The following is a 26160-nucleotide window of genomic DNA, read 5'->3' on the forward strand; positions in this document are numbered from 1 at the left end:
TCCTACCTAACTCCCTATCCTCCCCGTTTTTTTTTCAGAACGAGCCTCGACGGCGTAGTTGTTCCCGCGCGGAGATACCCTGAGACGGCGAACGGGGATGCTACAATTCAACACATCCACAAGTAAGCAAGTTCGTTCCTTCTGTTTCCCACCCGCGGCCAAGTATGTTTATGGAAAAGGAGATTTCTTACAAGATTAATCTCTCGCGTCGCGATATGGTTGATTGGTATGATCAAGAGGAAGAAGAAAAAGGAGAGGATCACGAAACCTTTGGCTGTTCTTGTCTGCGCGGAGAGCATGTAAGCGTCAGCGACCAACCCGCAATGGCAAGACAAACCCAGAAACAGAAACAGCAACAGCATAGGAATAAGGAAGAAACGTACAACAACGCCGTGATCCCACGCAAAGATGGCCAATTCGTACAGGCGAGTAACAAGGTCCCACCTCGCGGTGATGTAGCCCGCTACGAAGATACCGAGAGTGAGGACGGAGAACGGGTGCATGAATAGATATCGTATAAATCAATGTCAGGTCGGAACCGGCTCAGTTGTTTGCACGTCGCTCGCTGGCTAGCTATCTATCGTTCGCGCATATCTGGCAATAACCCGCGTCGGTAGGTAGTGTAATTCTCGAATCGGGGGAGAGTGTTGCGATTCGATTCGATTTGAACTTGCGGCGCAAATGGCGGGAAAGGGGAAACGCGGTTCGCATAGATTGATGTGGGCGGTATTTCAAGGCGCATAAAGAGAAAGAAGATTGAAGGGGGGCCACTAGAATTATTATTATTATTTAGGAGATCGAGACGGAATAGCAGCAGCAGAGCTGGAGTCTGGACCCTGCCGCGGCCCCGGAAAGGCATCGTCTGCCGACGGGGCTGGCGGCGGTCTTGGCACGTGACTGGATATCTATTTCAGCCGGTTGGCCTGGATGAACAACATTCCAACGGTGACTTGTAGAATAGACACATCTAGGATACGTAGTAAACATCTATCTTGATCCATAAATTACACTAATTACAGCATCTAGCAGTAGCAATACAATAACACCCAGACCATCCGTTTCAGACATTTGTAAACCGAAAAACAGGGCACATAGAATATTTCAATCATAAAGCCTTGATACCCTGAAACACCTTATTCGCCCGTAGTTTCTCATCAGCCATAACCATATCCCGCATGACCTGCCGTTTCTCCTCGACGCTCAGATTCTTCCCGGGCGCCTCGACCTCAGCCTTCCACCGGAGCAGCATCGCCTTGAGCAGGGCACTGCCCTCCTCGACCTCCTCCTGTGAATAGCCGTCGAGGGTCTTCGCGGGCTGCGGCTCTTTCTCTTCCTTCTCCTGCTTGTCTGCAGTGGCAGACGTGAAGTCCTCCAACTCCTCCGCTTTCTGGCGCGCCATGTTGACGACCTTCTCCGGGAAACGGACGAGCTCCGCGACGTGGATACCGAACGACTGGTCGCAGACGCCGGGCTCGACGCGGTAGAGAAGGGTGACTTCCCGCTTCTTCTTCTTCGGTGGTTCTGAATCGGCTGCGTCACTGTTCTCTTTCTTGTCCTTGTCCGCTCCGTCGATAAAGGCCACGACGTGCAGGTTCTTGACGGACTTGGGGTAGCGGTCCGCGAGCGCGGTGAGCTCGTGGAAGTGCGTCGCGAAGAGACCGAAGCACCGGATCTCCGTGATGATGTGCTCCGAGATGGCCCAGGCCAGGCCGAAGCCGTCGTACGTGCTCGTTCCACGGCCGAGCTCGTCGATGATGATGAGAGACTCGGACGTTGCGGACTTGAGGATGTTCGCCGTCTCTAGCATCTCGGCCATGAAGGTCGAGACACCTTTCAGCTGCGAGTCGCTGGCGCCGACACGGGCGAGGATGCAGTCGAAGATGGTCAGCTCAGCCTCGGTGCAGGGCACGAAGCAGCCAGTCTGTGCCATGAGTGCGATCACACCAATCTGTCGGATGTAGGTCGATTTACCGCCCATGTTGGGACCGGTGATGATGAGGAAAGAGGACTCATCTCGAATGAGGGAGACGTCATTGGTAATGAAGGAGATATCATCCTGCATTTCCATGCAGGGATGACGGGCCTCCTTCAGAATGGTGTTTCCAGTACCGCGCGGGTGCATCTTCGGACGAACATACGCGGTCGGGGCATGGACCGACACATGCGCGAAGCTGACGATGACATCGAGATGCGCCAGAATGCCTGCAAGCTGCTCGAGGACGGGGCAATACGAGGCAGCAACGTTAACAACCTCATGAACCAGCCCCGTCTGGGTGCGGTTGTAGTTGGACGAAAGCTGGTCGTGCTCCCGCCGCAGGGACTGCATGGTCGAGGTCGTGAAGTACACACCGTTCTTCTGCGTCGAGCACTCCTGGTACTCCCTCTTGTTGCGAATACATCCAGCCTCCGTGCGAGTCAATCTGAAGCACCAGCCGTGAACGCGGTGATTCTCCAGGAACAACTTCTTGTCGACTTCCTGGTTGAGGTCCTTGCCCACCCTGCGGTGCTCGACCTCCATATCGTACTTGAGCTTGTCCAGCTTCTTCCTGATGATCCGGAGACTGTCATCGAACTCAGGCTTGATGATGAACTCGTGATTCTCCAGGGCGTCCAGGTCGACAGTCGTCTCAACCATCTCCTCCAACTTGGCAAGACTGTCCGAGAGCTGCCTCAGTTTCGACGTATACTCCGACTCCAGCGGCGTCTGGTACTGCTCATCCATCACGTTCTCAAGCGTGCTGATGAATCCCGGCAAGCGGATCGCAACCTGATAGACCCGCACCACATCCTCCAAGTTCGCCTGACTGCGCTGAAACCGCTTCGCCAAGCGGTACAGATCGGGGATCGCGCGGAGATGCTCCTCCTGCATCGTCTGCCGCAGCTCCGTATCCATGACAAACGCCTCCACCAGCTGCTGTCTCTTCTCGATCTCCGCCAGGTCCATGAGGGGCTGCTTCAGCCACTGAGCCAGCAACCGGCTCCCGATGGGCGTCTTGCAGTGGTTCAAGAGACCGTACAGACTCATATTCTTGGACCCGTCCCGCGGACCCGGCATGAGGTTCAGGGCTCTCAGCGCCGAGGCATCGAGCTTCATGTACTGCGACAGATCGTGCTGGTACAGCTGATACTGGCCGAAATTGGTCGGGTCGGACATGACACCGAGGTACTTGATCAGCGCGGCCGCGGAGCCCATGGCCAGCTTCAGCTCCGTCTGCGGCAGCGTCCCCGCGGACCGTTCATCCCTCAGCAGCCTCGTCAGGTCCTGCTCGATATCCCTCGTGCCAAAGTCGGCCACGGGTCTCTCCGAGATGGCGATCCCACAGCTATCCGCGATGGCTCTCAACTTGCCCAGCTCGACGTCCTTCTTCGCCCCATCCGCCTGGATCAAGCACTCCTTCACACCGAGCTGGATGACCAACGACTCAAAATTCGAGTAAACATCATTATCCAAAAACTCGCTAACACCCAGCTCGCGCACACTCGCATCCGCAAAACACACCCCAACATTCCTCGCCTCATTCGCCCTCGCAGACACCTTCACCGCCAGGATAATAGGCGCCGAATCCATCGCCATCCCACCGGAGCTCCCCAGCTCCTCCTCCACATCCTGAAGGTTCCCGGGACTCGCCTGCTTAGCCAACTTCCACTGGCCCTTACCCGCCCCGGCAGAGACCCAGATCTCGATGCGCTTGCTGAGCCGGAAGAGGGCCTCGCGGAGGAAGTTCCGGAAGACGGTCACGGACATGGTGACGGACGGCAGGCCGCCCGAGTCGCTGCGGCCCAGGTTGCGGAGGACCGAGGTCGTCTTGTAGACGGTGCGGGCGATGAACGCGGCATCCGCGCCGTGCGCGGTGTACCAGTCGCCGCGGTCGAAGATGCGGACGGTGTCATTGTTGTCCGGCGCGGGCAGAGAGCGGAAGAAGCGTATGAAACCGACTTCGTCGTCAACCTGAGAGTAATGGAAATTAGCAAACAATTAACTACAGAGGCGAAAATCGAAAGAGATCCAGCAACATACCTTGAGATCGGGTCGCGAAGACATCTTGTCGGTGAGTCTGGCGAAGATGCTGTTTTGTCGCCTCCCGGATCCGTAGAGATGCGAAGGAGCTCTCGAGGGAGACGCGATCCGGTGCGACGCGGTCACGTGGCAACGCGTCCGCGCGCCGACTCATTAAACCGATGTCACCGCCAGATATATGGTAGTGCTTGCTGAAGGAATATTGGATCCATCACGTCTATTGTCTATGCAGAGGACAAATAAAAACTATCGCTGACCATAATAAGTAGATACAATAAGATATACAGAATAATCCTAAGAACCATCCCAATCATCGCCCGGACCTCGAATGCAAGTAGTGATATCCAAAACAGACCTCATCCAAAACAACGCACAAATAGTACATAATACCATTCCCCTTCAATCATGCACTAATTTCTCCCGAAGGACAATCCTCCCACCCAATATTCAGCTCCGTAACCCTTGCCCCAATATCTTTCGGCGAAGCATCCCTCCCAGACTTCAACACGATCGACCTCAATTGATTCACCGTGACAATGTCCACCCAATCCCCTGCGACACTCTTCTGTGCCAGGATTTCCAGACAGATCTCAACCTCTTTATCAGAGATCGGATTTTTTACCGAGTCCTGAACATTCTGTACAATGGTCTCGAACCGGTAGGGCTTCTTCTGCGCAGCCGCGATTGCCCATGGTCCTGACCCGACGGAACCGCTGGGACGCAGCATGGTCAGCACGCCTGCGACCTCCTCGACTCGTTGGGCGGCAGACCGGCGCAGAAGCATCTCCTTCGACGGTGGCGGAGGCAGTTTCGACTGACGGAGCTGCTTGTCCTTGATGCGGTCCAAGAGGCCCTTCCGACGGTCTGTCGTTGCTTCGGGTGTTTTCTTCGCTGTCGAATCGTCATCCTCTGCCGATTTCGCCGCAAACTTCGCCATCTTCAGTCGTATAACTCCACCCTTGAGATCCTGTAACCGCTGCTGCCCCTTCCGGAGGGACGTGAACGGGGTATACGATTCATGAATCGGCGCCAGGGCAATCTTCTCCACGAAATCATCCCGATCATTTCCTCCATCCTTTTGCGTCGAAGAAGAATCCACAACCCTCCTCCATACCCTCTCCAACTTCCGCTCAAACCTCTCCTGTAGTTTATTCTCATTTAACGGACCAGCCGACACAGATGCAGATTGTCCCACAGCCACTTTCTCCAAACACACCTTCCCCAGACCGTAATTCGCGATCCGAAATCGCGGCACCGTAGATTCTCCCTCTTCCCCCTGTTCCCGCTCCTCATCCCACACCCGAATCAACCGCTGCAGATCCTTCGTAACCACCTTCCTTTTCTTCCATATCCTCCCCACGCTGGGCAGAAACTCCCGCAGATCCGCCGGCGTGGCGGCACCGTTGTGCGCGAAATGCAGCGAGAGCGCTTTCACAAAGGACAGATGCAGGTTCAACAGGTCGTAAAAGGAGGCTGGAGGTGTCGGGGTCGGGGTCGGAGATCGAGTCGAGGGCGGCGATGTCTGAGGGGTGCTGGTGCTTTCTTCCGACGATGGGGCGGTAGTCGAAGTCGAAGGTGGAGCCGAAGACGAAGAATAGTCCTCACTGAGAGTCGGTAGAGATCGGGACGGAGGTATTGACCGCTTTACCCCCTTTGCTTTTGTTGTTAAGGTTGTCTGTGTTGTTTTTGTCGGTGTAACGGTCAACGAGCGACGAATGCCGCTCCGGCTACTCCGCGGCGTCGAAAGGGACAGATCGCTAAACCGTAATGTTTTTGAGGGCGTCGCCGTCACATCCTTTTCTCCTTCCTTTCCTCCTTCTTGTTGTTGTGTCTCCTCACCCTCACCTTCTCCCTTTCCAACCTCACCCACACCAGCAAGTTCATTCAGCTTCCGCTTCTTAGAAGGTGAAGCCGGTAGCCCTGGAAGCGCTGCTCCCTTTCCCTTCAGATCATGATCAGGGGGAGCGATTCCGGGCTTGGACGCTCTTGCGAAACTCTGGATCCCAACTTGTTTCTGTTGAGGAGGAAGGCGGGTTTGGCTCCGTGTCGAGGCTCGCGGCATCGTTCGTTCGTGCTTTCTTGGGAAAAAAAACTCAGGGGTATCAAGTAGGCAAATAAACGTATGGAAGGTACAATACTGTGCTGTACATAGAATAGGATAGGATAGGATAGGGAAACTTCAATGGGATAAGGTAAAGGAGAAGAAAGCGTGACCAACGAACTCCACAAAACAATTGTTTGTTTAGTGGTCCATGCCCCGGGGCCATCAAACGTCGAGCCTGGACCTCCTGGGCTGTCTAGCGCTATCCTGTTTTTTCGCGGTGGAGCTAAAACCTCAGCTTTGACGCGGAGGAGTCGCGTCGGGACTCGGTGGAACGCGTCTTAGTCTCCAACGGGCTATATCGATAAGTTGCCGCTGTGGAACCTACCGCTAGGCTCCTTGTGCGACAACATTTGCACCCTTTTCTTTTTCTTTACAAATGCGAAGAGTCGACAGACGAGAAAGATATGATCCATATATTTCATTTCTACAGCACAGCACTGTGATGTCGCGATAGCTGATCAGAGAAAATTCCGGTGCCATCTAAGCGATCTCATAGGACGAACCGCCGCCGTGATCACCACGGTGATAACTCATGCGCGATCGGAATGCGCGCAGCGGCAAATTGCAGGTTGACTCGGAATATTGGACGGAGTCTTGCTCCTCAGATGACCAGGATGCCTTCTCTCCATGTCGATACAACTGTCGGAAAGATACCTATCTACCGAAGCGAATGGTCCCCCAAGGTACACACCATTTCCGGCATAACAGATACAACATGGGCCAGATGACAAGAGCACAGCAGTGCTCATTTTTCCCCTATGGAAGAGGAGAATGAACCCGAAAACGAACGTTTCAAGGCATCAAATTAATCATATCATTCCAACAATACCAACAATAGACATTCCAATCCTGACCGACTACAAGCTCAGTGCCCCACCCAAAGATCGATCTGTTGTACAATGCATACTCATACACTTTACAAATTTGCGAATATCAGGTAGTGTGTGCCCTACTTGCTCCCAAACCAGCCCTTGATGTTATTCTTCGCCTCGGCCGCCTTGTCCTCGATCTTCCGGTCCAGCTTGTCCACGCTGGTGCCCATCTTTCGCGCCGCCTCGTGCCGGATCTCGTCGATCTTGTTGAGGCTGTCGTCCGCGGCGTTGCCGATCACGCCGTCCGCGCGGGCCTTGTCGCGGGCGTTTTCAACCTGAACACAAAACGTTAGATAGCAGATCGAACAGAGTGTGGACGGAGAATGAATAAAGGGCAGAAAAAGGGAGGGGGTGACAACTTACAGTCTCGTCAATATTAGCGTTGGCTTCAGCGCCGATCTTCTCGCCAATTTTCTCCGCCTGGCCGCCTCGTGGGATGTTTGCGCGAGCCTTGTTGGCGTCATCTAGAGTACTTTGCTGTCAACACCGCACCGTTTAAGCTGTCACGACCGGTCATTGGTCGTAGACATGCAATGTATGGCTAGTTGGGAAGGACAGCTCACCCTTCAACTTATTCTTCGCAGTGTTTGGGTCCCCTCCAGCCTGGTACAGGTAATATCCACCCATACCGGCGAGACCGAGACCGACATAGAGGGGTGTGCGCGCCTTCAAGTTTTGTGCCATGGTGGCGGTTGCGTATGGCGATAGTAGTACCTAAGCAGCGGCACCCGGAGGTAGTAATATATATCACACAGGAGTTGCTAATGCTGAAACGGGAACGATATACGGATTCCTCACGCTGTCCGTCTGTCTTATCTCTCTCCCTAGAGTGAGAGAGGAGGCGCCGTGCCACAGCTTTAAATTCATGGGAGGAGGAGGTGCATCGTCCCTCGGGAAGCCACGCCTATGACGTTAGCGGCCAGCAGACGAGGGCGCAGCCTCCAATTCCAGCCTGTTCTGAGCGGACGCTCGCCCACCTGCATTTTCCAGGTTGTGACCGTATGGTACTACCTGTGGACAAGGCAGCTTGAAGTCTAGTTATCCCGTACTAAGAATCGTGCATGTACACGTACACGTATGGAGTACTGCAGCCCTGCCAAATGGGAAACGCTGAATCTGCTGCCCCCGCATACCATCTACTGTGACCATGCGTTCTCTGTTGTCCTGCAGAAAGATGGAAAAGCCTCCGAGGAACCTTGTTTTGGGACGGTGGAGTTCAGCAGGCCGATCGACGTCAGCGGGCAGTCATCACTCTTCCAGCCGTGGATATCCAATGAACGGCGTCGTTCCTTCTCAAGGGTATACTTAACAGGTACATTCTATTTGACGTTGGCCGGATGCAAGTTGTGGGGTAGCGTTTATGTACTCATGAAGTCATCAGATGAGGAGGGCCAAGGCACATGCTCAAGCGACGGGTGGAGAGTCGTAAGAGTCGTACTCGGCATCAAAGACATTTTTATTCCGTGATTTCGTGAAAGACGTATGACTGCACCTAAACAACGTCTGTTTCGATCTGGTTATCGGCTATCTCGTACTGCAACGCTCATCACAGAAAGAATGCCAAACAGATGAGAAAATAGCCAAAAAGTTTGAAAGTCCCAAGAGGGAAGATACCCCCAACAACCCAACAGCTATGCGAACGCATGCATATACTAAATGACATCAAGTTCGCAAAAGACTGAAGTCTTCTGCAGATAGCTCACAAGCGCAGTAACATAGCGAAACATGTCAAAGCACGCCAGGAACCAGGCTAAATATCAAAGATAGCTGAAAATGAAGATGCCAATGCGACTGCCCATCATCCATCGTACCTATCACCATCTCACAGATCCGGTCATTGACATAGTCATCACTGGTTCACATTCTGAACGCAGGCATCACGGTACGGAGGTAAACAGAAGGCAATCCAGGGATGATATATATATATATAAAAGAAAATGAAAAAACCAACATCTCCCACATACTCAAGGGAGTCTACTAAAACACTGTTGAAATCAAATACCCAGTCACATACATATCCGCGAATTTCAAAGTCGGGGGTGGAGAACATTTGGGATAGTGAAAGCGGGTTATGAGAGAGGGCGGAGAACCCAAGCCACACCGCGAAAGAGAGCGGGAGATTGCGCTGCCAAACCCTCGTAGCAGAAGTCGAGAGAAAGGAATGCCAGGGTATATTGATGCATCAATCAAAGAGCCAACGTGGAATGTCCCAAAAATGCTAATATTCCAGAGACGACTCAGAAAAGAAATCACGGAACAGTAACCCGATAGAAGAGTAAATCCGTCTGCTTATGCATCATTCATCAAGTCGTCACTTCGTTAGAATACCGTGGCGAATGCGGTCGTAGGTAATACTGGAGAAGGACGGGATAAGAAAACCTGAAGCGGGTACTCGGGGTATCGGGAATAGAATTGAGAGGTTGGAAACCGGCCCCATCTGTATCGTACAATACCAGCTCTAGATGTCCAAAACAGTTCAAAGTCACGAGAACTCCTTCGGCTCCAACACAGGAACTTTAGAGCCCGCTGAACAGCTACTTATGCTTCTTCTAGAGAGGCGTCGTCCGGCCTCAAATAAACAGTTTTGAGGCGCCTTTGTTCTCACTTGTCGCGACCGCTACAAGAGCCTCCAATCGACCCATACCAGTTCCTCGATCAGAAGAACTCGAGTAGAAATCCGTGCGGCGTTCAGGCTCATGATTTACGTGATAGCCATTTGTTCGAGATGGAAGAGGGGCACAAGTCTGCAACCAGATCAATAACATATCACAATAGTCCAGTGTAAGGGGTTGTACGTACACTATGAGAAGCATCGACTGGGAGCTGCGGATGATGTGGCTCAATATACCCATTGCTATGTACTATAGCTGGATAGTACTCGAAAGAGGTTGTAGCGGGCGTGGCAACTCCCTCACTACTACTGGAATCCTCAGGAGACGTACGTGTAACTTGCGAGCCGGGTACGTTGCTGGATACGGGGCCATTATACCACCCAGGCCTCTTATTCAGTGGCGTGGTCGGTTCATGACCAAGGCTTTTCTCATCACTCTCTCGTCGCTCGTGCGGGGTCATGGTTGACGTGATCGGATTTGAAGGCTGCTGATATGTGGGTAACTGACCGGGTTTCTGAACCTCCCCAGTAGTCTGCTGGCTCCACTGGGATACGTCTCTTTGGGGGGTCCGGTCTCTGAGATTAAGTCCTGTGAGATTGGTGTGCAAGGACATGTCCCAGGAAAGATGGCCTCGCCGATGGCCTGGGCCTGATATAGGTGGCTGGGGACGAACGGCAGGAGGTCCTTGTGAGGCGAATCCAGGCGCAAATCCAGACGGTTGCCTGTTCGGGTTATCAATTTGCATTGGACTTGGCCTACGAATCGGGGGAGTTATGGCTCGTTGCTGTGGTATAACCTTGTCGAAGCTTTCGATCCCTGGCAGCCTTGTCGGCTGTTCCGTCGATCCGCTTGAACCAAATGCTGGCTGGAGAGTATCAGGAGTCTGGTACTGACTGAGGCCACTTGTGGCAGGTCTCGGGTACCCAGAAAACGTCGACGGATGCCACGTCCTTCTTCGAACCTCTGCGTCCGCAGCACTAAGACTGAGCTCATCCCGAGAGTAGTTAGAGCTCGTTGGGCTCGCATATACACCGGTTCCTCGGGGGAACGGGGAATTGGATGGGGTGAATGAACTGATATAGGTGGGAGGATAGGTGTTGGCATGTGACGGCAGAAACGAATTTGACCCGGTTGGAACGGAGAGGCGGCGAGCCGCAGTCTTGCCATCCCAGAAGCCAGAGGTATGGGATGAACTCGACATCGGAGAGCCAAAATGGGGGCTTCCACCCCCAGCAAAGGCGTTCGACGGCGTATAGTGCGACGCACTAGGAGATTGGCCTGAGACACCTGGCATCTGACCCGGAGGCGTGCTTGGAGGATCGCCCATCGTGTCCAAGGACAAGCGTGCTCTGGCACTACCATCGTTTGCCATGATCAACGGTGGAGGTCGACGTCGAATTTCCTGAGTCTGACTGAAGGTGGAGGCGGTAGAGGCGATGCTCGAAGCCGAAAGGTTTCTGCTGTGGCCTCTGCTATGTGTCCCTTGGCTACCGGCAGTGCTCGCTCGTGCTCGACCTTGAGGTCTGACTCTGTCAGTCCGGATCTGACGTTGAAACCGCGTTCCCGTAGCCGCGAGTGAATCACCAGGTATCTCTTCGTTGACGTGGACGGTTTGGGCGTGCTGCCGCAGGTTATCAAGGCGCGAGAACCGTCTCGAGCAGTGGCATTGAAACGGGCGCTCTCCGGTGTGTTTCCGGATATGTCGTGCTAGATGTTCGCTCCGTGTAAAACTCAACGTACAAGGAGGGAAATCCGTACAGAAAAAGCGTTGTCCTTTCTTCTTCTTCGATGGAGGCGCTGATTCTGCATTTTCGTTCTCATTTTCCGAACCTTCGCGATCCCCATCGGAGTCATGGATTGCCTTTTCATCTGCTCCAGATGCGGTGGACTGCACCGACGATCCTTCCCTGCTCACGCTAGTCGTTGTATTTTGTGAAGACGCACCGGGGCGAGAAGAATCTTCGTTAGATCTCCTTGGACTTTGGGGCTCGTTTTCGTCCCTATTCATATTCGGTTGCGGACTCTCCTGCGCGGGTAGTATGCTCGTCTGACTTTGTTGGGAGGGTTTAGGAGTCGTGGCTTCATCCATCGCATGGTCCCGAGAGGGAGGAATATTGTTCACGGGAAGGAAGGACGTCATATCCACTGCGTCACGAAAGGAGTGAGTGGAGGAGGTAGAGGTTTCTGATATCGACTAAGTTCCGCGTTCCCGGTCGACCTGTCGACGGGGAAATCGTGCAGGCTGCGCCCAGAAGATGTGAGCTTCTTTTGCAGGTATGATGGTATATCAACTAGGATTCCGCGAGCAAAACCTCCTGCCAGATTCGAAGCGACCAAAGCGAAGATATCGGTCCTTCCAGTTATGTAAGGTGCGATTGTGGTTGCTTGGGCAAGCAGTTCTCGGATAGTGCGCGATGTTGGGGTTGTGCATACTGGTATGTGGTAAGCACGCGAATGGTCTATGCAGACGAAAACAAAAATAAAGCAAATGAATGCCCTTGACGTACCAGTAATGACCGACCACACCGCTGCAACAACCCACGCAGTACCTGAAGCGGGGAGATTCGGAAGGGAGGGAGAAGGGTGGATAGCAGGACGACAAACGGTTATGACGATGAAGCAAGGGCGGTAAAGGTGGTAAGGCGGGACGCAGGGACGATCAAATGCGCCGGAGCATTTCTCCTCGAGCCGAATCTGACATGCGAAGCGAAGGTAGCTCTGACCGTGGACTGTGCCCCGTCCCGAACTCTATCAAAACTGTCACGGTCGCCGCGCGGGCCAGTCCCAGGTCCAGCACAAGCGGTGCAAGCCACAAAGGGAAAAAAAAAGCGCCTGATGGGAAGGCTGACGGGAAGTGCAAGGACGCAGGGAACAGGCACGATGGAAGGATGCACAGGGACGGATACTGAGCCCTGCACGGATGAGCGGTGGATGTCAGGAGAGACGAGGAGTGGATGGAAGAAAGGAGGAAGAGGAGAGGAGGAGCGGGTGGTTGAATGACAGCAGGAAGTAGTGACGACGATACAAGAGGGAGGAGGCTTATCGGAAACGACGGTTGGCGGCGGCGGCGGCGAAGCGAGGGGCAGGAGGGGGAGGGGGGGAAAGACGGGCAGGGGCAGGGCTGGCTTTGCTCCTCTTAACAACCGATTCTGGAGAGAAGATGGGGCCAAGGCCCAGAGGCAAGCCAGACAACACTTCTTTTTTACACTTCGTCCAGGCACTCTCAGGCCGGAACAACCGAGCTACGCCGCACAGGGGAGACGGACGGCGCTTTTTGAAGCGGGCTGTCGCAATAGTGCGTGGCAGGGCAGCAATGAACGAGCACCACGAAGGTCTGGGGTGAGACGACGATAGAGGGGCGATTAAGGGATCTATTATCCACGAGTGTCACGGCGTAGGGATTGACCTGGAAGGCGGTGGGTAAAGGGCTCTGCTGTAGCACCCACGGATTTTGCACAGAGACGCTGGCAGGCGCTGGTTTGTTTATCAGGAACGCTAGGCCGAGAGCGGCGTTTGCGCGGCGGGCCTGGGTCGCAGGTTGGTCTGGTAAGGCTATCTTGAGCCGCTGTTCCGTGGATGGCGGGCGCTTGTCGCTCCAGGAACCTTGATGCTGCCAATGTGACCTGTGGTTCCAGCCTTGCTCCATCCGGGTCATGATTCATCGATGCCACGTCGTCTCTGGTCTACATGTAAGGACACATACATTACATCCCAGAGGTGCTTGCTCAGACGAATGCGCCCGGGAGGCCTGACCTGGCCCTGTACCTTTTACGTCCTGCGCAAGAGGCGCCGCGATGGAGCAGCCTGGCTGCGCCGCTTTAACGATAGCGAATAGGTGCCCACGCTCTGACGTTATCGATTCTGCATACACGGCCTGGAGATCTCCGGGCTGCCCATGCCTGGGTCCAGCTAGAGGCGAACTCTGTACCTGGGCGTTTGTGACAACACCGACATGCAAGTCGACCTGCAAGTACCTCGACTGGCGCTCGGGTCGCGCGTCGACTTCAGGGACCAGGCTGACACCCAGGACCTATATAAAACCATGATATTGCCCTTGGGATGAAGCACAAACAAAAACCTCTTGGCCGTTACTTGATGGAATACACGGACAATCGCAAACAGTCGGAAGGTTTCCCAAGGGTATGACAGGTGCAGCGCTCAGCGCGGATACGAGGGGCATGCCTGTCGACTGTCATTAATAATCTCCATCTTCTCCAAGGACATGGCACGCAGTCGTCATCGCATACGCGAGCACGTTGAGGAAGCAGCCCTGAAGGTTAAGGCGGATGTCGGAACCAAACCACTGCTGCAGTACTCTTCTGTGTGCCATCGCAAAGGTTCCTCGTTACAGCCAATCCTTGTAACCGGGTACATACTCAAGATTCATATTAGAAAACGTTCCTATTGCTGTCCATGGGTGTGAATAGAAGTTGCCGCGTTCGGTCCTAGAGAGATGAGCTACCCTACCCAAGTCATACCACAGAGCTTTACTTTTAACTTTAGGACTCGAACCGGTCAGTTTCATCTCTGTGTGGAGAACAGAGCATGGAAAATTGACAGCTGCTGCACCCGCAAACGGAGACACGCAAGACAGAATTTGATGTCCCAATGACGGTATGTTGAATCTGACATTTGAGGGTCTGTCCTGACAACCATATCATTCGTCGATGCGAAGGAAAGACCCGCCCTTACATACTGTACGGGAAGATCAGGGACAGGAGTTCCTCTGAGGTACAGAAACCTTCTCGCTACATTGATGATGTATGATCCATCGCCGGAGTGGCCGGTCACTCGGAACCTTGGGGAACTGTGAGCCTTGGTTGGCGGGGAATTACAACGAATGGAAGGCATACACCGTCTGCCAGTCGCCCGAACGGGATCCCAGAAGCGAGAGAGTGGCGAAGGATCGGGGCAGGGACAGCCAGCAGGCACCGACAGGACTCCAGGCACGGCCGGGCCTGACACGGACAACCAGAGGGGCAACGTGAAGGTTGTGCTAGTCCTCGAAGAACGGCCCAGTGGAGGGTAAAAACAAGCGGGGAGACCAAGGATGGAGGGGCTCGTGACTTGGAGGGGCACATAATTCCGCTCGAGACCGCGCGATGCATGGGCATGCCAGTGTCGCGCAGCAAACCGGTGCATACACTTAGTAATCGTAGCTGCTCCAGGAATACAGCCGTCGTGCAGACACGGGCCACCGCCGCGGGGTCTTGGAGCGGCGATTGGCGTTGGGAGGATATTCTCCCACTCGAGTCGGTGATCCGCAGACCCTGCGTGCGTTAGTAGGAGGGGAGATGGGCGGCGCAACGGGTACCTGTACATGTAGGTACAAGCTGACAGGTCAGATCAGGCACGCCGGCTAGGTACATCGTCGTGTCCGGAGTACAGCCAGGTACCTGCGCCGCGGGCCTAAGTTATCGATAGGGAAGATTCCCCTCCCGGCTAATCGACATCGGATGATTGACAGATCCGGATCGACACGCGCCGTCGCTCGGAGCTCCACGTCCTGATCGCACGCTGACGTCTTCGGCAGGACGGTCATCTGCTGACCGCAACTGCGTGCATCGCAGGTCTTCTCTGCCTTTGTGAGACGGGGTCGTGTCGAAAGTGGGACAGACAGTTGACGGACGATCGCTTCTCGGGCGGTGTGCGGGGGCAGGTGACATGCCAGCATGCCCTACGTTAACTTTATCCCGCTTAGACCTCGAAAAATTCCCAGCCAACGGCGCTCCGCGCTAAGAGGCTCCGCCTCGTCTCAGCTATTATCTACCTATCTCTAATCCTCCATGATACTACGGAGCAGTGAGTGGTCCACGGTTCCTGGCGTTGCAGCAGCCTGGAGGCAACAAACATCTGGGTCAATGATCCTTCCATGTGAAAGCTGAGATGCTGCTGCAAGCGTTGGAATACAGACGCCTGACCATGTCCCGGCTCATTCCTCTTGGCCGTCTCACGATGCGCCGTCGAGCGCGGGCTACCCCTGTTCTCGACTGCAGTCTGCTTCCAATCCCACAGTCCAGCTTTGCATGGCCCAATCATCACGATCGTGATCTTACACGTTCTTTGTCGCCGGATCCGGCTCAAGTTCCAACGCGCGCTTGGCTATCTGTGCCCCTGGATCCATGCACGGACCGCCTGGAGGTCTGTCTGAGCGATGCCTTGCCCGGCTGCGCGGTACCCCAGGTAAGGTACAGTACATCTACCAGGGTAAATTCATGCTGGCTGCGCCCTCGGTTCAGCCGCACCGTTTGCCTCACGAGACACAGCTATATTGTCTCCCTTCCCTGTGCGGCTACTGCCCCACTTCCTTCCAGGTGGCCTAACATTTCACCCCTAAAGGCTCAAGAGAGCAATATTCGACTCCCAAATTCCACGTCTTCAGCATAAATAAACCTAAACAGACACGTGATGCTGTGTGGCCAGGATCATGCTGCTTCTACCGCGTGCTTCAGCACCTCAACCTGATTACTCCCTGTTTCCCAACTCGCCAAATATCCAAGAGTCACGTGCGATACCCATACCGATCATAACTCTTTACGTGCCCTTATTACCTCGAGAAACGCTCAGAAATCCGAGGCTTTTTGTCGATCGGAAATATTATTCGTCCACCTTTGAAATCTGGTACCACAGGCAGATCAAACAGAGATGACACGGCCCCCATTTCAAGAAATCAGCATGTGTTGTCTTGTTTGAGAAACTTGAGCCACGTCTGCGTTTCAGCTTTCTCACGCAGTATCACAGACTTATACAATTGACGTATGTATTGTTAGGATCTGCTTCGGTCGTCTGTTCGTCCATTTCGGACCATTCTGAAACTTTCCCAGTTGTATTGCTCTTTTATCCTATAGCGTATAGTACAGTATGTACTATTCGTATACTTTATTTTTGAATACATCATGGATGATATGCATTTTAATGGTCTCATGTATTTCTTTTCCTCTGACTACCAATTTCGGTTTTTGGACTTGTATGAGGACCATCTTCAAAGTCATCTTACTATTTGTCATTCTTTTTGTGACACAGTAGGCTTTTTTTTCTGGAAGATCTCCAGTATCACCTTGTTATCCTGCCAGGAAAGGAAGACCTGTCTTTGGAATTCTTCAGGCTTCTTCGTGCTTACAAACCAGGTTAAGACGATAATGCGGCATCGGGTGACCCTGCAGATGTATGTCAGAACAAGCAAGGAATGACGGATGTCAATTTACCTGATTTCTCAGGCATACAGTAGCAGAGGCGTGGATCATCATGGTCGCTATCATTGCTACCGCGCCCAGGGCTTTTTGGAATCGCGGAGAAGGCAAAGACTTATTATTATGGAGGAATATATTATTTTATTGCGTGGATTGACTAACCACATGGATCGAGCTCCTTATTAGGCCGTTTCCTAGTTTCTGGCACATTGACGGTCGTCGATATTGAGCTTTCCGGTCGAGAAGAGAGCCAACATCTCCCTTTTTGAACATCGCTATAAGAAAGACAATTGCAATGAAGCTGATTCATTCCCGCCAACGATGATATCTGTCTACTGATGACCTAGCCTGACCTGGGACGCTTGGAAGCTCTCCTTGGGAGATGAAAATGTCGGATTGCCTCTCTCAGCATAGACTGGCCTATATATTACCTAATAACTCCACTCAATCCCACCTTTGTCTGCATTCTTATCTTATCTCCCCAGAGGCCCAACGACCGCACCAACCATAACAGCCGCCTCTCTTTCCAAAGTCCCTCGCGCCACGACTGCATCGGCTCCTGCTCCTCCTCCAGTCTGTCCTCTCCCAGCCAACAGACTGGCTGCTGGTAGCTGCGATCCTCGCAGGACACATTCTCGAATGTCGGCTCTCAGCCGCTCGCGGTTCGCTTTGAGGTTTCTGGATGACGCGCCGCCGCGGCTGACGAGATCCTGCACGCGGGATGTGAGGGAGGATGCGAGGGAGCGCCAGAAGTAGGATGCCAGCGAGGAGGTGTCGAGGGATTGGAGGAGGGGGCGGAGGAGATTGTTTTTGTTTTTGTCGTTGTTTGTGGGGGGAGTTTTCGCTTCCTTGTCGCCGTTCTGCTGCTGTTCAGGTGCTGCGCTTGAACTGGTGGCTAGAAGGGGGTGGGGAGGAGGACGGAGGGTTTCGAGTATGGCCTCGAGGGCAACAATATCCTGGCATCGGCCCGAGATTTCGACGAGGGTACGGTCCATGGTCGATAGCATTGTTAGTGCTCTTGAGAGTGCCTGTAAGGACGTCGAGAGAGCCGCGTGGATGTAGCCCTGTAGCGTCGAGAGAAGGAGCTCGGGCTGGAAATTGGATGCTGAAACCCTGCCCTTAGGGACTGGGGAAAGTATGTATAGAGTCATGACAGCCGATGTCACTCGTGACCGCGCGTCTTGAATTTGTTTGAACGTGGAAGATCCCTGAGATCCGGAAGCGCCTGCTCCTCCTCCTCCATTGCCGTTGTTGGCCAGAAGCGTAGACACGGAGAACTTGTTGATGACTTGCTGCGCGCGAGCCTTGACGGTATTTTCCGCAGGAATCGCCAAATCACTCCTCAGCGTCCTGATAACCTTCACCCGATCAAGCCCGTACCCTTCCTCCCCTTCTCCAATGTTGGAGAACATCTGCCGTAGCATCACGATCGTATTCGCCGCCCGTAACAACGCACCATGATCCTCTCTTCCAGCCCCCGACCCCGATCCCGACGGCGCCGGCGACACTCTCCAGCTCCCTCCTGCATCACCCCCAGCTCCAGCACCAGATCCAGACCCTCCACGCCCCATCACCTCCGCAAGCTGACTCTCCAACTGCCTCCCGAGCACCAAACACCTCCCGACAGCCCTGGCCAACCTCACCGTCTCCCACGACTTCTGCGCCGCGACCCTCGCCTCCTCTGCGGCCTCCCACTTCCCCAACACCTCCCTCTCCAACCGCTCATACCCCGCCGTCAGATTCGCCACCTGGTCCCCGACCTCGCGGAGCACGCGCGTCCCCGCGTCCGTCTGGTCGCGTATGTGCGTCAGCAGATGGAGCGCGGACTTGGTGGTCAGCGTGTGGATGTGGGTGTCGATCTCCTGGAGGTCGAAGAGGACGCGGGAGAGCGGGGTGGTGAGGTCGAGGGGAGAATCGGTGGGATTGTTGGTTGCTGTGACGAGGGTGTTGGCGAAGGATTGGGGGGAGAAGTTAGGGGAGAGAAAGGTTTCGTAGTCGATGTAGGAGGGGTCGGAGGGGTTTCCTCCTTCTTTTGACGGTGCTGTTGTCATGGTTGATTGGTGCTGGTGACAGGTGTTGGATATTTGGTTCCGGTAGATGCTCCCCCCCCTCCTCTCTCTCTTTCTCTTTCTCTCAATAGATTTCTCGCTTGCTCAATCTTTTGATTTGACTTCGATCCAGATCCAGGGCGATTTTTATAGCCAGAGTTGAAGATATCCGGTTGTGATTCTCTTGTCCGAAAGAAATAAGGAAATGGGTATCAAGATGAAACAAGAAAGAAAGAAAAACTAAAACTAGCTCGATAAAAGAAATAAATTTTGAAGATGTCTTCTTTTCTTTTCTTTTCCCTGGACGAGAACCTGATACAAGACCTGCAGAAAGGAGGACGATTTCTTAAACTCAGCAGGATCAACACATGCAATGCAATTCAAAGAGCTCTCGAGCGGTGAGCCATTACAGAAAACGAAAGAGTTCAGGCAAGAAACAACAAAGGGTTTGTCATAACAGCGGCTTGGAGACCATTTCCTACCATGCACATGAGTTGCCAGATTGTTGAAACCACGTGCTTGAATGGCCCTGATCGGCATCGGTTGCTATGGAACATTGTCACGTGACAGACATTTGTGCTTAGTCAGCTATACAGACTGTTCTGTTCCCCTTTTTGGCGAAGCGAACGAAATGGCACATCTTGATAAGAAGATTCAGTCTTGGTGGATATCTACAGACTTTCTTACAGTTACATGTGGGACTCATTGCTGGCAATTCTCACTTATAAACCCTAATAAAAAACTGCCTATCGATGTGACCGAACATGTCTACAGACCCGCAGATGCAAAATAATCCTCAATCGCCCGTTGAACCTTATCAACGATGGTCTCCACATCTGTCTTCGCGATATTGTACGCTGGCGCTATCAAGATAAAGTCACCCCGTATGCCATCAACAGATCCGTTGGCAGCCAGGACAGAGATGTCATAGCCTGGCTGGAGGCCTTTCTTGTGGATGCCCCAAGCGACTCCTGCGGAGGGGTCGAAGGGTTCTTTTGTTTCCTTGTTTTTCACGAATTCAATCTGTAAAGATTTTTAGCTAGGGAAAATCATGGACAGGTTGAATGCTGGACTTACACCCCAGAATAGCCCTCGACCCCTCACGTTTCCAACATGCGGATGAGCGTCAAGCCTCGCTGTCAGCAGCTTACCCAGGTATTGGCCCATCTCATGGCAATTCTGAATCCACTTCTGTTCCTTGATGATAGATTGCACTTCGAATGCTGCTGCGCAGGCCACCGGATGCCCCTGGTATGTTTGACCATGGGAGAAAGCTCCCGTTCCCTTGTCGAGCACGTCGACTACCTTTTTACCAACGAGCATGCCTGCAATGGGGGCGTATCCGCCTCCCAGACACTTACCGATGGCTTGGATATCAGGTGAAACTCCTTCCTGTTCCCATGCATGAAGGGTCCCGGTTCGGCCCATGCCGGACATCACCTCGTCCATTATGAGGAGGGCGCCGTGGCGCTCGCACACGGCTTTCATGGCTTTGAAATAGCCAGGGACTGCGGGGACACATCCTAATGACTGCAAGAAATAAGTAAACTTGGAAAAGATGCGGACAAGGGGAAGAAAACATACAGCCCCGACAACGGTTTCAGCAATAAATGCGCAGACAGTATCAGGTCCCACTCTGCGAAACTCATCATCCAGTTCCTGCGCCAGTCTAGCAACGTATGCTTCTGTATCCTCTCCCTCTTTCATGCCCCGATAGCCATAGCAAGGAGACACATGCGTGCAGTTCTGATTAAGCAGGGGCTCGTACACAGCACGTCGGGTGACATGGCCGCCGGCAGAGAGGGTACCGATCGTGGTGCCGTGATACGACGGTTTCCGAGCGATAAAGCGAATCCTCTGCGGTTGCGGCGGCGAGAGTTCCATGAAGTACTGGCGCGACAGCTTCAATGCTGCTTCCATAGCTTCAGATCCTAATATATATCCTGCGCTTTAGCACCCATTGCAGTAAGTACATTAAATAAACCGATGGCACGCCATTTATTCTATGTACCCGTACCTGAACTCACAAAGAGCGCTTTAGACATGACTCCGTTTGTCGAGTCGACAAGAAACTTTGCAAGCTTCTCTCCTGGAGGATGACTAAAGAAAAGAGAGTAGCAGTACGCATTCTGGTCCACCTGCGTCATCATGGCCTGCTTCACGCGCTCGTTGCCGTGACCAAGGCAGGAAACGGCCGCTCCTCCGGTAGCGTCGAATATAGACTGGCCATTGTCCAAGTGCAAGTAATTGCCATCGCTGGCGATGACTGAGTTGGGCTTTTCTCGAAGAGTCCGATGGAGCACGGCACTGGTCTTGGAGTCTCCGTTTGTGGACGCGGGGATTGTAACGGTAGTGCTGCTGTTGCTGGTCAGCTCCTGAAGCGACATCTTTGTGTGGATGAGAACGGTATGTAATGGTCTTGAGAAAAGGGTAGATAGTCAGAGAATAATATTAAAAACAAGTCACTGGTTCTTATTGAGATTGTATGGCGATTTTACGCGACCTTTTATTTACAGCGAGGTCCCGGGTACAATATATATCCTGATAGGGCGCCTTTAAGCTTTCAATCAGTAGACCGTATCCAAATTTATTGGATGCATGGCCCTGGCTTCGACAAGTTTAAGCAAGAAACTTGGGTCTAATTGTGGAAGATGCGGTCTGTGCAGAGTAGTCTAGACCATTTAGTTTCCCAGACATGCTTATCACCCTTTTGGTTCTATGCTGAACAGCTTTCCCCCACGTTACTAAAGTGCCCCGCAATTTCTCTATAGATAAAGTGCAGCTGGAAGAGATACTAAACACGGCCAAAAAAATTCCTTAATGATATACAAATTTGAAACTCGTCTAACAGCCATGTCCCTTATAGATAAGTTGGCAATCTTGATGCATATCCGTGAATGTTGTGAATGGGGCAGTTCAGATTCGGTGCTCAGACACTCGGTCAATCTCGCGAACCAGAACACATCGTTGGACCGACTCGGCTTTCCTGTCGAATCGGCGATATATCGAGACACCTCGTCAAATCTGCGAGAGAAATGATTGGTAAAGGCAAGGTACAGCACATGCATCATGCAAGTATGCCCGGCCCGGGAAATGATACCGATGTTGGTATTGGCTGATCCAATCTGTTCTTTTTTTTCCCATCCATTCCTACAGCAGGACAAATGCCACAACATGAAACCTTGCGGATTTCTAGTTGTTACCGTTCGGGATCTAAGCTAAGATTCGGTTTGGCCCGTAAGGAGTCGATGTGTCATATGGAACCCCTAAATCTGCTGCGGTTTCATGGAATCGCTCCGGTATTTTGTGCAGATCAATTCCCACAATTGGGACGGTTGCATCTCCCATATGCATAGAGGCATCCCCATGAGTGATCATTCATGGGATGGTGGAAGGGTGAAATCATGGTACTTATTGCTCCTGCAGCAAAAATGGTATCGTCAGAGAAAAGCCGTTATTTGATTGGAAAGCGCCTGTTCTTGTAACATATATAGCACGGAATCCAAGCATAATGAGATGTTCTGAAGATACTGCATAACGAGACTCTGTAGGGGCATCTGCATGGGTAATATTTTCAAAACACAAGACAACTTATCTTTCAAACTGTACCAATTGCGGGGTTTTCGTAGCACCCCTCCCCCATCGAAAGATGGGCTGGGGGTGTGAGCTTTTCCGCCTCTTTCGGAAGTTTGGGTGCTAGTCACGGTGGTTGTGGTTGTTGTTTTGGCTGCTGGGCTCCTGATATTCACGCATTGTGGAGACAATGACTTGCCCGATCCATTTAAGAATCGACAGGACTATTTATGTTTCTTAAAGAGTGAGAAAACTAAGTGCCTAATGTTCTCGGACTGGAGAGCTCTGCAATATTGTAGGCCCCAAACTGAGCATGATATGCCATGTCACCAATATATATGTTCGAGCTCTGCAACCCAATGGTTGAAATTATTGTCATCACAATGTCGAGCGACAATATTGATTTTTAGTTTTCACATGCACAAATATGGTACGTGCAAATTTGCGTGATGCCTTTTTGGTCTGCAGACAGTAGATCTGATATCCTTCCGACTTGAATCCTAGACGACGCGCCAAGACTGCAGGCAGCACGCCGACACTTCACCCTCGTCTTTGTTGTCCTCTTCAACTGACCTCTCCATAATCTCCATCCGTCCAGTTTAGCATTTCCATACAGTATCTCTTCCCGCACTAGCAAGCTGATAACCGGCAACTTTCATGGCGGAGTCACAGCTCCAAATTCTATCAGATCTCCACCTGGAGTCACCAGATCCCGAAGCACCATTCCTAGCACTACTAGCGACGTTGGTATGTCAGGGATAATGGATTCTTCGAGTTCCTCTGCAAACAGGTAGCCAACTTCCGAACCGTCTTTCTGCTTCTCGGCAACCACGAGCCCTACCATAGTGACTGGGACGAGGCAATGTCTAAATTGACACGTTTCAAGGATGAAATGGACGGTTCATTCCAGGCAGGCAAAGTGCGCGGGGAATTTGTTCTGCTCGACCAGACACGCTACGATCTCTCGCCAACGGTGGCTGTACACCTTTTTCTCGCATCACCCCCGAACAAGCTGAGAACGTTAGCTTTGGACTGAACAATTTCTATTATATCGATGACTGGTCGATCGAGTCTCATCGAAAAGCTCACTCCACGGACGTAGAGTGGCTGAATATGGAAGTAGAATCGATATCACGTCTACGAAGAATAATCATTCTCACACATCACTCCCCTTCTATTCATGCGAAGGCAGTCGATCCCAAGCATGCAAACAGCAAAATTCCATCCGCTTTTGCAAGCGATCTATCGGATGAACAGTGCTGGAACAATAAGAGTGTTAAGATCTGGGTGTTTGGACATACGGACTTCAACTATGATTTTGAAGACCTTCAAACTGGAAAGAGAGTAGTAACAAATCAAAGAGGCTACTACTTTGCCCAATCCGTAGGCTTTGATAGCGGAAAAGTCATCCACATGTGAATAGGTTGTGTTGCGGAAAGATCTCATATGCATACAATGGATATAGTGGACAGGTAACGGTGTATTGAAGCAGTCATCACATCAGGTCAATCTATTCATCAGTAACTTGGAAGGCTTTCTCCCCATTAAATCTCTGTGAATTTTCTTTCATAATCAACCACCTTTGCGAGTCTGCAATTTTTATGGCAAGGTAAAGGCGCCTGCAACGTGGCTCCAAGTCATCTTCCTTGACGATAGCACGACTGACGTACGAATTACTCGACCGGAGGTCTTAACCACATAATTATGGCTTAGTTTTAAAGTAGCCGCCTTGGCAGTGGGGGAGTAAAAGATATTGAGAGTTTTGAAGGCGGAAGTTGATTTTGCTAGTGACTGTAGCCATGGTATATTATTATTAGTATACTGATTCAGTTCCAGGGCAATAATGAGGGAGGGTGCTGCGCTTGATGTGTTGACGTGGCTCTAGCCTGTTTCTTCAGATAAGGAAGCTTGGAAAGGAAAGACTAAGCCAGTTCCTCTATGGCGACCCTCGATGAAGCCCTTGAGTGTTATGACTTCATGCATACTCAAACAGCTGCAAGCAACCATCATTGGCCTCACCTTGCCTATCTAACAGACAAGGGGTTCCAAGGATGTTAGGAAAGCGGAGGAGTTGTGTTTCAAAGGCAGCTTTATTTCACTATTCGATGAATGGATGGGGTGTGGAGATAGTTGAAGCATCTGGCTTCTAACATGGGAATCAGCAAGCAAATAAAGTTTTGGCTTGCTTTATTGGCTGAATGCAGACACCTTGTGATGATATATTATTCTAGGGAAATTGGGCTTGGTTACAAGATATTGGAGGATATGTGTGCAGTGGACTCTGCTGTTAGAGAATGGCTCTCTGTTGCCTGTGAAGGTTGTCCTGGTTAGATCATTACTAAGTAAAAGCCGGAGGGGACAAATCCAGCCATGGATCAGCCATGATACAGGTATAGCCAAGTATATGGAGAGAAGCGTTGATAGGGTCTCTCATACTAGCCTATACGTAGTAGGCCGTTTTCAACAGAATCATTTATCATCCTTATACATCCCCATCTGCTTCATAGCCGTTTCCAGATACCATACCATCTCCCTCATCATATTGCCAACTTCCTTCTCATCCATGATGACAGCATTGTAATTATCTGGCTCCCTTTCCAGAGCTTCCCTTTTCTGATCTTCCAATCTCTTGATCATATAGTCGCACTTCTTCCTAATCACCTTGAATCGTTCGAGGCTGAACTGCCCGTACAGCTCGTTGAGATAGCTCTGCTGGAGCGAATTGGTGATCTCGGTATCGTCCCTGATGGCCGGGTGCGCTGGCCGATACGGACACACCATGGTGATGCGCTCTCCCGTGTTCCAGGCGCGTAGAGCTGCATGCGGCATGTGCCGGCCCTGGAGGAAGATACAGGACCCCATCTTCGTTCCGCGGAGTTTCCTCGTCGTCCCGTCAGGGAGCTGGATGGCGGTCTCGCCGCCCACCATCTTCTCGGTGTTGCTCAGCATCATCACACAGGAATAAGCGAACGAATCCTTGTGCCAGTTGTCCACGGGGAGGTGATCGTAGTCGCCCTTCTCCTCTTCCCAGCCTGGAGGCACGGGCACGGGGTACAGTGGGAGGTTCTTGAGTCCTTCACGGCCTTCCGGGCCCAGCTGCACATTGGTATGTCCGATCTCGTAGGGTAGCGCGACCTCCATTTCGATACCGGCAGCGTCAGACAGGATCTTGATCACTTCAGGCGACGTCCAGAAGGCATGGGTGAAGGGTGCTTCTTCCTTCGTGAAGCCTCTCAGGCTAGCAGGGGCGCGAGGCCACGTGTGCATGCGTTTTTTGAGAGTGTTGGGCTGGAGGAGCTCTCGTCGCAGTTCAACAATGGCGGCTTCAGTGGCCAGTTGAAATGGCTCCGTCGTCGCAAAGTCGCTTGTCCCTTCCAAGGGAAGGCCAAGTTCCGATAAGCTGTAGACGCGTTCCGGGGGAGTGTAGTTCAGGTGGATTGCAGGGTCGAACTTGACCTTAGATGGTCCGCGGTATGTGTCTTTGTTCCGGTCATAGGAACTGACAGGCTCGGCTTCAACTGAGGGCGCCATTGTTTCGTAGAGTGGAATATTCAAAGTGTTCAAAAATATTTCATGTATAGCAATGTGATCCGTTATCCCAAGACAGAGATAGTATGCAGTCTTCAACCGGGAAATTCTGGGAACCAAGAGAGTCCCATCGCTTATATGTTGACTGATATGCCTATCTACGCAATACGTACCTAGGGTCATGGAATCCCGTCGTGTCTCTGTCTCATGTTGTA

General features: G+C 52.2%; 11 protein-coding genes across 11 annotated transcripts; 2 read left to right on the top strand and 9 right to left on the bottom strand.

Annotated features, from left to right (window-relative positions):
- Positions 1-34: 34 nt before the first annotated feature.
- VTN00DRAFT_1582 (uncharacterized protein) lies at positions 35-503 on the bottom strand (the record flags this gene model as incomplete). Its single annotated transcript, XM_069427705.1, has 3 exons — positions 35-100; positions 192-284; positions 384-503. 3 exons carry the CDS (start codon positions 501-503, stop codon positions 35-37), a joined length of 279 nt encoding a protein of 92 aa, XP_069292284.1.
- Positions 504-1105: 602 nt separating this feature from the next.
- On the bottom strand, positions 1106-4042 carry VTN00DRAFT_1583 (uncharacterized protein; the record flags this gene model as incomplete). Its single annotated transcript, XM_069427706.1, has 2 exons — positions 1106-3949; positions 4019-4042. 2 exons carry the CDS (start codon positions 4040-4042, stop codon positions 1106-1108), a joined length of 2868 nt encoding a protein of 955 aa, XP_069292285.1.
- A 379-nt stretch (positions 4043-4421) lies between these two features.
- Positions 4422-6080, bottom strand: VTN00DRAFT_1584 (uncharacterized protein; the record flags this gene model as incomplete). The annotated part of the gene is made up of 1 exon (XM_069427707.1): positions 4422-6080. One exon carries the CDS (start codon positions 6078-6080, stop codon positions 4422-4424), a length of 1659 nt encoding a protein of 552 aa, XP_069292286.1.
- Positions 6081-7071: 991 nt separating this feature from the next.
- On the bottom strand, positions 7072-7678 carry VTN00DRAFT_1585 (uncharacterized protein; the record flags this gene model as incomplete). Its single annotated transcript, XM_069427708.1, has 3 exons — positions 7072-7269; positions 7358-7458; positions 7558-7678. The coding sequence occupies 3 exons, from the start codon at positions 7676-7678 to the stop codon at positions 7072-7074; spliced, it is 420 nt and encodes a 139-aa protein (XP_069292287.1).
- A 1886-nt stretch (positions 7679-9564) lies between these two features.
- On the bottom strand, positions 9565-11746 carry VTN00DRAFT_1586 (uncharacterized protein; the record flags this gene model as incomplete). The annotated part of the gene is made up of 2 exons (XM_069427709.1): positions 9565-9738; positions 9794-11746. 2 exons carry the CDS (start codon positions 11744-11746, stop codon positions 9565-9567), a joined length of 2127 nt encoding a protein of 708 aa, XP_069292288.1.
- Positions 11747-12829: 1083 nt separating this feature from the next.
- Positions 12830-15280, bottom strand: VTN00DRAFT_1587 (uncharacterized protein; the record flags this gene model as incomplete). The annotated part of the gene is made up of 4 exons (XM_069427710.1): positions 12830-13216; positions 13310-13636; positions 14299-14920; positions 15003-15280. The coding sequence occupies 4 exons, from the start codon at positions 15278-15280 to the stop codon at positions 12830-12832; spliced, it is 1614 nt and encodes a 537-aa protein (XP_069292289.1).
- A 248-nt stretch (positions 15281-15528) lies between these two features.
- Positions 15529-15929, top strand: VTN00DRAFT_1588 (uncharacterized protein; the record flags this gene model as incomplete). The annotated part of the gene is made up of 2 exons (XM_069427711.1): positions 15529-15789; positions 15846-15929. The coding sequence occupies 2 exons, from the start codon at positions 15529-15531 to the stop codon at positions 15927-15929; spliced, it is 345 nt and encodes a 114-aa protein (XP_069292290.1).
- Positions 15930-17269: 1340 nt separating this feature from the next.
- Positions 17270-18847, bottom strand: VTN00DRAFT_1589 (uncharacterized protein; the record flags this gene model as incomplete). The annotated part of the gene is made up of 1 exon (XM_069427712.1): positions 17270-18847. The coding sequence occupies one exon, from the start codon at positions 18845-18847 to the stop codon at positions 17270-17272; it is 1578 nt and encodes a 525-aa protein (XP_069292291.1).
- A 765-nt stretch (positions 18848-19612) lies between these two features.
- Positions 19613-21231, bottom strand: VTN00DRAFT_1590 (uncharacterized protein; the record flags this gene model as incomplete). The annotated part of the gene is made up of 4 exons (XM_069427714.1): positions 19613-19867; positions 19922-20374; positions 20429-20775; positions 20862-21231. The coding sequence occupies 4 exons, from the start codon at positions 21229-21231 to the stop codon at positions 19613-19615; spliced, it is 1425 nt and encodes a 474-aa protein (XP_069292292.1).
- A 1843-nt stretch (positions 21232-23074) lies between these two features.
- Positions 23075-23453, top strand: VTN00DRAFT_1591 (uncharacterized protein; the record flags this gene model as incomplete). The annotated part of the gene is made up of 2 exons (XM_069427715.1): positions 23075-23164; positions 23208-23453. 2 exons carry the CDS (start codon positions 23075-23077, stop codon positions 23451-23453), a joined length of 336 nt encoding a protein of 111 aa, XP_069292293.1.
- Positions 23454-24886: 1433 nt separating this feature from the next.
- Positions 24887-25948, bottom strand: VTN00DRAFT_1592 (uncharacterized protein; the record flags this gene model as incomplete). The annotated part of the gene is made up of 1 exon (XM_069427716.1): positions 24887-25948. One exon carries the CDS (start codon positions 25946-25948, stop codon positions 24887-24889), a length of 1062 nt encoding a protein of 353 aa, XP_069292294.1.
- Positions 25949-26160: the final 212 nt, after the last annotated feature.

Source organism: Thermoascus crustaceus, assembly GCF_041956765.1.
Source record: "Thermoascus crustaceus strain CBS 181.67 unplaced genomic scaffold VTN00scaffold_1, whole genome shotgun sequence".
NCBI lineage: Eukaryota > Fungi > Ascomycota > Eurotiomycetes > Eurotiales > Thermoascaceae > Thermoascus > Thermoascus crustaceus.